We start from the raw sequence: 12,040 nt of genomic DNA, 5'->3' as shown, positions 1-12,040 counted from the left end.
CTAAGCTGTTGCATAACTGTTTTTATAATGTTGCACAGTAGTACCAACATTGTCACATGTGTGATGGTCAGGCTGTAAACACTCCATTAGGTGAGCTTGTGCCCTTTAAATCGAAGCACAACCCAGCAGCAATGATAGCAACAAGCGCAGTCATTAAATTTTCCAGATTTGCTCACAGTGGTCATGCAAAATATAGAATACACCACAAACATCAATCTTTGAGTCAGCAGTCAGATACTGTGACTGGCTCGTATTTCTAGAAAAGACTGTACTGTTAAAAAAAACGAGTGCCCTAGTAATCAGGAGTGCAACTTGTTAAACAACAGAATTCTGGTAGCAGCAATTGCATGACACAAAAAAGAATAGTGCATGTCATAGCACACTGACACAGAAATAGTTAAAGGGACACTAAAGCGAAACAATAAATCAGTTTAGACTAATGAAGCATTGTTTGAGAACCCTGAAGGCAGTCATTTCAAAAAGATAGTTTGATTATTAGATGAGAAAATGAAGGTCCAAGTATCAGTATTTGAATTTTGCACCGAAACCCCAGCGCCGGTACGTCAGCATGACGTCGGGGATTCCAAAGTATGTTTTCGCATTTGGGCTGCGTTGGCTGAATAAAGGTTCCCGAAACTTGCCATGTTTAATATTTGGCTCCTTTAGAACACAGTGTAGTCGATCTGTACCGCTGTATATAATTTGTAGGCCCTAGAAGATGCCATCAAAATCCAAGACGTCACAGCCCCCAGGCTCTGGAATTTAAGTAGGCGTCGCCACCCGCATTTCGTTCTTGCGCTTTTTCTGGCTTACCAAACGTCTTATCGTTGTAATAATGGTGTTTTTGGTGTTGTAGAACGGTAATTTACTGATGCAGGAGAAATCGTTTTTCACTTTAGTGTCCCTTTAACATGAATGTTAACCCACCGTGGTGGCGTAATGGCTATGGTGTTGCGCTACGAAGCCCGAGGGCATGGGATTGAATACCGGCCACGGCGGCCACATTTCGATGAGGGTGAAATGCAGAAACGCCCGTGTACTATGCATTGGGTTTATGTTAAAAAAATCCCAGGCGTTCAAAACTAACCCGGAGTCCCCCACTACGATGTGCCTCATAATTAAATTGTGGTTTTGGCATGTCAAACCCCAATATTCAATTCAGTGTTAACTAATTTGCACTGTTTAAGGGGACACAAGAGATGAATGTTAAGTTGCCCTAGTAAATTAAGTTTTTGCAAAAGCAAACTGACAACTTCTAGTGTGAGAAACAACTTCCGCAGGCCAGAAGAGATACTCAAAAGGAAAGTGGTTAGCAGTGATGCCCCAAAGTTCCTGCACCAACTACCTGTGACGTCCTGGATTTTGAGTGTCCACTGGATTATGGTTAATTACTTACTGTTAAAGGACTACATTACATACACAGTAACAGTAACTACAGTAACAAAAAGCTTAACCTAGCAAGTTTTGGGAAATATTTCTCTGCCAAAATGGCTCATATACAGGAACATACACATTTGTGACATCATACTGATGTATCGCCTCTGAGGTTTTGGGGCAGAATCATAAAAAGAACTTGGAAATGCACAGTTGTGGGCTACTTGACGTTCCATTGACTTAGAATAGCACACAAATTGAACAAAGGACAGGCTGAAACTAGAGGTGGGCAAATATCAACTTTTTCAAATAGGAATCGAGGGCTAACAGTAAGTATCAAATATCAGATAGTCAAAGGAGGACGCAAATACTTACTACAAGAATATTTATTTCGGTATAATTAGGTACCACGGCTGTACCAACTATTGCAAAAAGACACCTAACTGTTAGAAACAAATGATCGGCTTTTTACAGAATATAACTGTCACACAAAAAAACTTCATGAATAGCCTTCCAACATTATAAGAACCTGACTGCAAACAAGAATTCAAAGGATAAATGGCGGCTGTATTACCATCTTCCGACCAAAGGATCAGAAGTTGTAAAAAAAAATAGATACCTTGTGTGCACTTGTGTGCCGTAAACACGTGTAAATGAGCTCATTGTAAGGAAAGCATAACTTATGGTAAAACAACCACATGGCTTGACTTTCAAAAACATTGACACACCACAAGAAAAAAGAAAATCGCTGTTGCCTTGTAGGCTTCTGCCGTGAAGCCGAAAACAAAGCTTGCATTACCCGTTTCGTATCAGCATTACATTGTTATCTTTTGTTGTCTCACTTCTGATGATTCGTGATACTTTGTTTAGCTGACAGAGAACAGTGGCAAGACTTTGAGAGTCCGTTGTTGCAAAATATTTGGTTAGTTATCAGTGCAGTGAAACCTCATTTAACTGTAGTTGGCTGGAGCTCGGCAAAAGTACGCACTAAACGGTAGTACTGCTTAACCAAGATAGCATGAGATTGTCCACTTACCTGTCAAAAACGGAACTCAGAGAGAGTGCGATGAAAGGGCAAAAACATGCAGTATTTATTCACTTCGCTCAACAAAAGGGTTATACCCCTGTCAAGTGGGCAAGTTAAGTGCACTTCCGGAAAGTGCACTCAGTTTTAAGTACACTTCCCCAAATCTAAATGTCGCAAGCGGAGTGTACTCGCAGAAGAGTACACTCTGGTTGGAGTGGTTCACTGAACGCACTTTGCTGGTCGAATGCATACCCTCGCTGCCAGCAGTTTAAATGATACAAAATGTAATGCATATAAAAAGGACACAGAAGTTCGTTCTAGCTGTTGAACAGCTTTTAACAAAATAATCGGAACAGAACTCGCTATTATTCTGTTCTAGCGGAATAAAATGCCACCTCGTCGCATTCCACCATCTTATTCTGGATTGGCTAGGCATTCGTCTTGGCCAGCCTTGACTTGTAACACTCTTATGATAAAAATATTTTTGTTTTTGTTGAGTAAATATAGATTGTGTTTTATTACAATACAGCTAAAGCAATCGCTTTTCGGAAGGTTTTTTTATTTTAATGAACATCTTCAAAAAACATTATTTTAGTCTGTTGCCATATTTTTTGTGTGAGCGCTCTGTTTTCCAGTTTAGCACCGCGTAGCCTAAAGTGTCACTCAAGGTCCTGAAGTGCACTCCCAGTAAGTACACTAAACTTGCCCGCTTGACAGGGGCATTATTTTCATTTGATGCCGCCGTGGCCTAGCAGCGACAACAGCGGCCTCTTACTTACTGAAGCTGCGAGCCAGCTTTTCAGCCAGCCGCCTCTTCTTGGCAAACACTTGCACGGCAGATTCCTCGTTCGCATTGCATATTCTCCATGCCCGCGCACGGTAACACTGCAGAATTCGCTGGGCGTCTTTTTCATTGTGAGGTGTTGTTCTCATTGCGATGATTTCATTCATGAGGCTGACGTAACATGCAGCTTCTGCCACTGTTGGGCCTGAATCACCCATGCTGTTGCTTTCTGTGTTGTCCTCAGCACTCTCGTTAGGTGACACTTCACCAACAAGAGAGGCAACGATGGCGAAAAGTCAAACCTCATAGCCGACATCTCTTCGTGGTGTTGGAATCTCAGCGCTGACACCCGTTGTTGCAAATGGGTCGCAAGCCCCAAGGGTAGCGTTGGCCTGGCGGCCTGGGGCACAACTGGAAGCATCCGAAGGTGCTGGCAAAGAATGAGTCGACTGCTAACAGAACAACTTGTTTATTCTAGCATCGCAAAAGAGCGGCCGGTCAGATCGACCGAAGTGGAGAGACGGGAGAGCACGTTACTCAACGGAAGAAATCGGAGCCTCCCTCGGCGTCCGGGAGCAGCTGCTTTTATACTCTCGGAGTCGAGGGGAAGAAGGAACGCCTCGATGGGGCGCACGTGACGCGGGGCACGGACAGGCTGAGAGACACGTTGAGACGAGTGTAGTGACGCATCCGCCGGGCCGGCGCCGGTCAGACCTCCTCGCTTCACACTTGGGGAGCTCCTCTCCCCGGCTGCCGCGCTTTGACAAGCGTGGGCACCAACATGCACACACACACACACACGCACACACGAATACACGTGGCATTGAAACATGCCTGGACGCGCTTGGCAGGAGGCGTTACGGCAGCGTTGAACGGGCCAAAATGTCCGCCGCTTTGAATGAAGCCCCGGCGTTCGTTGCATCCGCGCCGGCTATACCGCGCGTCGTAGGCGAAACGTAACAGTGGTTGCAGCAGTGCTGCCGAGTAACTTCTTCGCATTCCAAATGTCGCACACCGTAGTCAATGGTAGATCCCTGTCGCGTGCCAGTGCCGACTTAATGTCGCATTCGATAGCACGAGCGATGTCCAATTTTTCTTCTATGCTTAGCACCCGGTGTTTTTTTATCCGAGTTTCGGCATGATGCGAGTCCTAACTTGCACGACGCCACAACGCTCTCTGGCAAGGTGGCATGGCGCCGAAAGGATGTTGATATGGCTTCATGCGCAAACACGCAGGGCGCTTGGAGGCCGTTGTTCTGATCTCTGAGGCTTGTTGTTCTGCCAGGCCGCTCGATGGGGACGACGCACCGCCGTGATTGCACGATAAAGAGTGGAAACACTACGTTTTAACCTATACGTATGCAATAAGCTAGTATGGTTTATGCGGATACAAAACTCATTATGTTCAATGGCCGCTGAGTCGGGGATCTGACTTTTCTGCTTTTAAAATGACACTACTGTTTAAGTGGGTATGGTTTATCAAGGGTTTTACTGTATTCGAAAATACTGAACATTTCTTTTTCAAATATGAATGCATAGTTTGTGCATAATATTGTTTCCATTTGAAACTTAGAATATTTGCCCACCCCTAGTTGAAACTCAAAGCAAAGTAAAAAGGTAAAGTTTAAGCAGTCGTCCACATTACTAGTCCTCTGCCCTTTTGTTCAATTTGTGTGCTACACTAAGTCAATTAAAAAGAAAGTTTGCCCTTCATTTTTTGCAGTAATAACCAATTGTTTCGAGTTAAACGAATGAATGTAGAGTTTTGAAAGATACCTGGGGAGTCAGCTGATTTACTGTTGCTCTAAAGGTTAACCTCTGTGGGTTAAGGAGACACCAAAGGCAGCCTCAGGGAGTTGGCTCAATGCATTTCATTCGCCTTGTGCTCAATACAACCCTTTAACACTCTTCTACCACATGCTGTGGTAGTATGAAATGTCATTAGCATCCTTTGACCACAGACCGCACATGAAGCACTCCAGGTGATGTAAATGACCTCAGCTCATTCGTAGGTAGTACTGTCGGGTGGCATGATAGCCACTATTTTCAGGTGCCATGCTCATTTCTGCAGCAGTCGCTGTTGCTGGATTTTTATGGTACTCTTAAACCTTCAAGTTGTTTGTTGGACCTGAACTTGAGCCTACTATGTTCCCAACTGAAGGCATTTCCTGAAAGCCATGCCAGATGCTTTGAGTGGGGAGCATAAAATCACAGGTGCCTTGCTCTGGTTTCTGTATTTGATATTTCCAATTCTGCACAGGTGTTTTTCTAACCTAGGTTTCATGGAGGGAGCAGAGTGCTCTTAAAGATGGAAAGTAGATTGGTTCACACTGCAATTTGTGCTATTTGCATTTCACACCATAACCAACTAGCGTACATATTGTGAAAGTGGAATTGTTTAGGGTCTTGCACAGGGTCCTGTAGGGGCTGCTGCCTTGGGTACCTTTCGGTAATTAGTGAATGTTTTTTATTTCCTTCTTTTTCCCTACTCTTTGCAACCTTTCTGTTTACAGTTTCAAGGCCATTGTGGACTACATCAATGCCCAATTTGAAAACTACCTTCAGGAAGAGCTTAAGATCAAGCGTTGCCTGTCACTGTACCACGATACTCGTGTCCATGCTTGCCTCTACTTCATTTGCCCAACAGGACATGGGTAAGAAATGCTGACTGTAGCGAAAGGCTGGTTTGGTGCATGCCTCTGAGGCAGTTCCCTCGGGCGTCCCATAAAAACTGGGCTAAGTTTACTTTTAGTTGACAGTTGAGTTTGAAGAGCTTGCAACATTCTTCACTAAATGCTTTTTGCGATTCTTAAAGGCCCTAAAATTTTCTGAGTTTAAGGTTTGTATGTTTATTGCCGAGTATATAAAAATATTGCATGGCATTGTTGGTCTTATGTATCATGTTCAAGTTTTTGCTGCTGTTACTTTATGAATTCTGCTTCAGTCATATAAGCTATTTTTGCATGTGTTGACACTTGGCAGTTGCACTCTTCTAAATTGCCACATTACTAGGCTTCAACTGTAATGCCTAGTTGTGAAGGTGTGCTAAATTATCGCACGCATTGCTGCTGTGGTGTGGCCCAATAGCTATGACATTTTGCTCATCATGAGGCCATGAGGTGAATATCTGGCAACCATGGCTACTTTCTGGTGGTGACAAAATGCAAAAATGCTAGATTTAGGTGCTTAAGAACCCTTGTAGGATAAAATTAATCCAGGCCCCACACTGCCTGGATAAATGAGTGGTGATGGCAATGTTGGAAACAAACTTACGCCTGGATCAAGCTGCATTGATGGGCAAAGTTGTTGCATATTCATAATGAGCTGTAATGCAGACAAAATGACACAGGAAGGCTACAAGACAAGTTCCTACAGTTAAACCTCGATATGACGAACTTCAATATAACGAAATTCTAGATATAACGAAATATTCAACTTTTCATAACCTCTTGTCCATAGAACACAATCTATTTAGAACTTCAACATAATGAAATGTGTTCGTATGCCATTTCAATATAACGAAATTTCACTGCCGCCACAAAGAAATGCCCAGACAACAAATGGAAACTTCCCAGGGACGCAGATGGTCAAAGTATTTAATTACAAGCAGCTGTTTGCAAACACACCTCAAATCGCACACTGCATGACAAGAGCGACTGCCCAAGTGGAGCCGCATCATGTTCCGTATAAAGTCCAAGTGTGATAAAATCCTTTCGCGCCTCGCGCACTTTAGGTGTGAGTGAAAATATGCGAGGGTGAGACAAGAAAGACGGTGGCTTCGAAAGTGCTGCCTTCCCAAGCGAGCAAAGCGAGAAAAGGGGAGGGGAGCGAAATTGCAGTAACGCGATCAAGCGTGCGCAAGGGGCCAAGGGGAAGGAGGTTGACACGTCTCAGCCGTAGCTGCGCATTTACATGGCTCTAAGTGCGACTGAGCGCATACGCAGCCGGGCGCCCTGCTTTAAAGGTAATCTGCCGCATATGCGAAGAGTGGCCGTGCCAAGACAGACGGCGTGGCACCACGTAAGCAGTCTTGCCATGCGTTTAGTATTGGAGGTTGCGTAATCTCTAGTTTCGATGACCTGTTGGAGTGACAGGCAGATGAAGCATTCCCTCATAGCTGCCAGCACTTTTCCTGATAGCGTCATCCCAGTGCGAGCTATGCTATCAGCCACGGGGGCGGAGTGCACGTGAAAACGTGGCTGGCTTCGTTTAATTCGCACCGCCAAGAAGATATCGTCGACGTACGGGGCATGAAACCGCATCATTCGTTGCAGGCTCCCAAATTTTATCAAAATGAATTGCTTTCTCAATCAAATTTTCTTTTCTTTTTTAGATTGCCCAATAACTCGGAAAATTCCGCTGCCCCTTTCCGTGTAAGAAAAATTTATTGGCGACTGTACTTATTTGCGTAAAAGGTCGAATTTCAATAGAACGAAATCTCGATATAATGAAGCAAATTGCCAGTTTTATCGATTTCGTTAAATCAAGGTTTAACTGTACTTTCAGCATTTGCAACTAGCGCATTGTCCTGTCACATTCTCCTGTCATTCTGTTTTGCATTAAAGCTCATTAGGATTTCTTCCTGGAAGTTTTCTTTGTACCAATAACTCTATAGGCTTGTTCCGTTAAGTACTTTTGTTCATGTGCTTCCATCTTTTCTGAAGGCTGTAATTGGGTTTGTGATGGTTAGGTACAGGTATGCAGTATATGTTCATAAACACGGTATATTTGTGTGCTTTGTGATGTAAATATGTACCTACACAACCAAATTATTAGAATCTGAAACCATGCTTATCTCTTTCGGGACCGGGGAGAAAACAGGCAATTCTGATGGGTGTCAAAAATTATTTTTTATTACAAATAGTCATTGCGCTATATTGCTGTAATGTTTATCAAAATGTAGCTAATTAGATGGTCTTTCATGCATAAAGAAAGATTAAACTTAAAAGTGATATATAATATTTTTTTAAAAATCTCAAATTCAAGATTTGCTGAAAGAACAACATAAAAAAGTTGGAAAAGTCATGGATATACAAGTGGGAAAACATAATAAAAAAAATCAATATATACAAAATGTGCTACAATGCCTCCTTTCTTGCATGTGAAAATTTGGCACGCCTATCTACAACTGTCTTTTCTTGTGTGAAATCTAGCTTGCACCAGTGGTCAGCCACTCAGGTCCCACGGTTCTTGTGCCACTCGGCGAAACAGTTCCGGGCAGTCGTAAAACACAAGTGAACTTGGCATGTGCTGCAAAAGACATTCGTTTTGAGCTCGATTTTCTTCTGCTCATAGCACAGCTTGCAGTTTCTGCGTTTTGCCACTTTTTCCGGCTTGTAGAGCGCAGGTTTTGCGACGGGTGGTGGAGGCGTGTGTGCTTGCTTGGCACCGTCAAGATTCAGAAGCTGCTGAATGAGCTCTTCTCTAAAAGTTAGGTGGTCAAACCCGGCAGTGCGTGCCAGCTCAGGAATCTCTGGGTGCAATCTGCTGTGAGCTTGGAAAAGTATGAAGCTGTTCACACATGCAATATCGACGCAGTGGAAGAACAGTCTTCCACCACCGTACGCTTCTCATGAGAACATTATAATATCCAATCATTTGATCCGATTTATCTACGCCTAGCATGCCAGCATTATAATCACGGATCAGCAGTGGCTTTGTTACAGATATCTGAGTCCAGGAGTATTGCCTTCTTTCCCTTCTTTTTGTGGTGACCGTGTCATTTGCAGTGTGAACCGTGCTCATCATGTTGACAACATGCCGGTCTTTCCACTGAAGGTACAGGATGTTCTGATCGCGCAACCATCGAATGTCGCCACGTCGAGCTTTTTTTTCCCACCGTGCATCCTTCAGTTCGGCAGGAAATCCTCGGCGATCCTTGCGTGTGGTTCCGCAAGCCAGTGTTTTTCGGTTGAGAAGATGACTGAACAGGCTCGTAGAAGTGTAAAAATTGTCCATATAGATCCTGTAGCCCTGATCAAGATATCTGTGACACAGCTTGCTAACTACGTCGAAAGCCAACCCATGGGGCCCTGGCTGCTCACGCTTACCGGTATACACACTAAACTGCACAGTATATCCGGTGCCAGGGTCAGCAAGGACCCACAGCTTGTAGCCCCATTTTGTTACTTTATCTTTGATATATTGTCGGATCCCTGACCGCCCTTTCGATTTCACCATGCGCTCATCCACGGAAAGATCGCGATGTGGCTGGAAAAGATTCGCTGACACTTCGTTCATGTGCTGCAGGAGCCACCACATGTATCGGAGCTTTCCTCTTGAACTTTGAGTGACATCGTCCAAGTCTGCAACTTCCAACATTGCGAGTAGAGCTATAAACCGGCGTCGCCGCATGATCCGTGGTGGGAGCAGACCGCTGTACAGATTTCCTACATTCCAATACAACTTCAGCCGAGGAACCTTCACAACAACCATGTAAATTACGAGTCCGATAAACTTCAGCATTTCACTTGGGGTGACTTCTTCCCTAGATCCGTCGGAACAAGCATGCGTTGGTTTTTCCAAAATGCGAGTCCAAGCATACTTGTTTGTGTTGTTGCAAATGGTTTCGATCACATTCATCGAGAAAAACAGAAAAAAAGTCCAGAGCAGTCAAGAATTTTTTTGATCCGCTTCTGAGCGCCACGCCCACTTCTGCGTCCAAGTACACGCCAGGTTCCAGTCTCGGCGAAAACTCGATCCGCTTCTGCGCTGGCGGCAGCAGATCATTACCGTAGCTTGTTGAGACCCTACCAAGTAAAGATAAAATAATGAGAACATATAGCGAGCCCGTTCACCTACTCCAGAGAGAACTGAATGTGGAGCTATGCTCACCTTTGGCTACTAGATGAAGTCCCTGGCTCATCATCGTCCGAATCAGAGTCCGAAATAAAATCGGAGCTGCCGAAGTCGTCTTCAGACTCTTCGCTGCTCGGTTCATCAAAAAAATCAGTTGCCGAAGCAGCGGAATCGCGCGATTGACGGCGGTCTTTTCGAGCGACCGGACGCGAGCACGACGCCATTTTCCACTGTGTCCGCCGCCGCCGCAATCTACAAAATCCTCTCTCGCGTATCGCCATCTGCTGGAAAACGAAAGAAACTATGCCGAAACCGAGAGTCTAGTTCCTGACAACCTCCTAGATGGGGCTACTTGTCCAAGCGCGCGGAAATTTGAACGTGGCAGTGCGCGCAAAACCGTCGATCATATATAATCGATGGCCTATGGGTCGGTCCCGAAAGTGTTATGCTGGTTCTGAGTGCCAAGTGCTGTCATTTCCTGACTTCTTGTTGTCGCATGCCCTTAGGCTCAAGTCCATTGACCTGGTATGCATGAAGAAACTGGACAGCAAGGTGAACATCATCCCCATAATTGCCAAGGCTGACACCATTTCCAAGACAGAGCTGCAAAGGTTCAAGATTAAGGTGAGCTTTTGTCCTTTCCTCAACACCAGCCTCTTCTCAGTTATATTTGGTTATGCCAGAGGCCTGTGAAACACTTATGCCTAAGTGTTTCACAGGGGTTGGTAAATCCTAAGAGAGAGAAGAAAATTCGTTGCACCCTTTTTTAAAGAAATCTGTCGTGACGCAAAGGGGAAACATGTATTCTAGGAGCAGTGGCAGCCCTCTTGCACATCACAATAGCAAGTCTATAAACATGCACAGTCTTTTATTAATTGGTTTTGCTGGAAGGACGAAGTAATAACAGCGATAGCAAGCATGCAATGCATGTGCTGCTGCACAGCTGTAATAGAACCCTGGAGGCTACCAGGCGTCGTAGATATATCTGACGCAACAGTAAGTCCATTGGATATACAGTTAAAACTCTATATAATGAACTTCAGTATAACGAAATTCTCAATATAACGAAGTATTTAACTTTTCATAACCTCTTGCCATAGAACACCATGTATTTAGAACCTCAATGTAGCAAAGTGGGTTTGTGTGCAATTTCAGTATAACGAAATTTCGCTTCTGCCGCGTAGGAATGCCGAGACAATAAATGGAAACTTCCATGGACGCAGATGGTCAAACGATTACAGTTTTAGTATGCGTACGTAAGATCGCTACGTTCTGCAAAGTGCACATGTGCAGAGCGCAACACGAACGTGCGTGCGTAAGCGGCCGCCGCGTCCGCACGCATCTGATTCTTGCGCACGTACATGAGGAGCCTTGCGTGCTGCTCTCGTTTGTTCGGGAGAGCGCGAGACAAGAGACGTTCGCTATTAAGCTTCTTGCTGTTGAGCGCAGTGTTTTTTATTAAAAGAATTCGCCGCTCTCAGGGATGGCACCGACTCCGCCTTTGTGGCCCTCGCGATTGGCTTTGAAGCTAGGAAAGCACGGTGCGGTCCATAATGCCGGTTCCCGAAAGTCAGCTTCACCTCAATACAGCAATCTTGTGCTCTGAAGCATACGCGAAAGTATTGCGGTAAAGCATGACAAGCGTGGGAAGGATCAATTGTCACGGGACACAGTATGTATTCCTTAATTGTACACGCGTGCATTGTGTGTACGGGCTCATATTTGCTCAAAGGTGAGCAGATATGTATTTGGCAAGCAGCATCTCTGGGTTGAAAATGAGCGTGCAATGAAAAACGAGAGACAGGCGAGTGCACGATTTTCGTTCACCTCCCCTTTCCATCTGCTCTTAGCGATCCCCCTCCCCTCTGCCATGGGCGACCCCACCCTTTCGCCTCCATGTCCTACCATTCTCCAAGTGTCCCCCATCCCAGCTGCCACTACCTTACAAAACGGCAAAGAGGCACCATCTATTAGGGAAGCCAAGAAATTTGCGAGATGTGTGTACTGCGCACTGGTTTTCTATGGACCTCGGGACAAAACACTTTCGTGGGAAAACA

General features: G+C 44.8%; 1 protein-coding gene and 1 pseudogene across 1 annotated transcript in view; one reads left to right on the top strand and one right to left on the bottom strand.

The window, feature by feature from the left end:
- The window catches only part of Septin2 (septin 2), a 43,646-nt gene that overhangs the window by 4,790 nt on the left and 26,816 nt on the right, over window positions 1–12,040 (top strand). Inside the window, exons 5-6 of the mRNA XM_050182996.3 lie at window positions 5,699–5,839; window positions 10,490–10,607. Coding sequence (XP_050038953.1) covers window positions 5,699–5,839; window positions 10,490–10,607 — 259 coding nt within the window. The remainder of the gene's footprint in view (window positions 1–5,698; window positions 5,840–10,489; window positions 10,608–12,040) is intronic.
- Window positions 7,957–10,423, bottom strand: LOC140217102 (piggyBac transposable element-derived protein 4-like; annotated as a pseudogene).

Source organism: Dermacentor andersoni, chromosome 4 (genome assembly GCF_023375885.2).
Source record: "Dermacentor andersoni chromosome 4, qqDerAnde1_hic_scaffold, whole genome shotgun sequence".
Classification (NCBI taxonomy): Eukaryota; Metazoa; Arthropoda; class Arachnida; order Ixodida; family Ixodidae; genus Dermacentor; species Dermacentor andersoni.
Note: the sequence above shows the minus strand (reverse complement) of the source record. Positions and strands in the feature narration are given on the sequence as shown.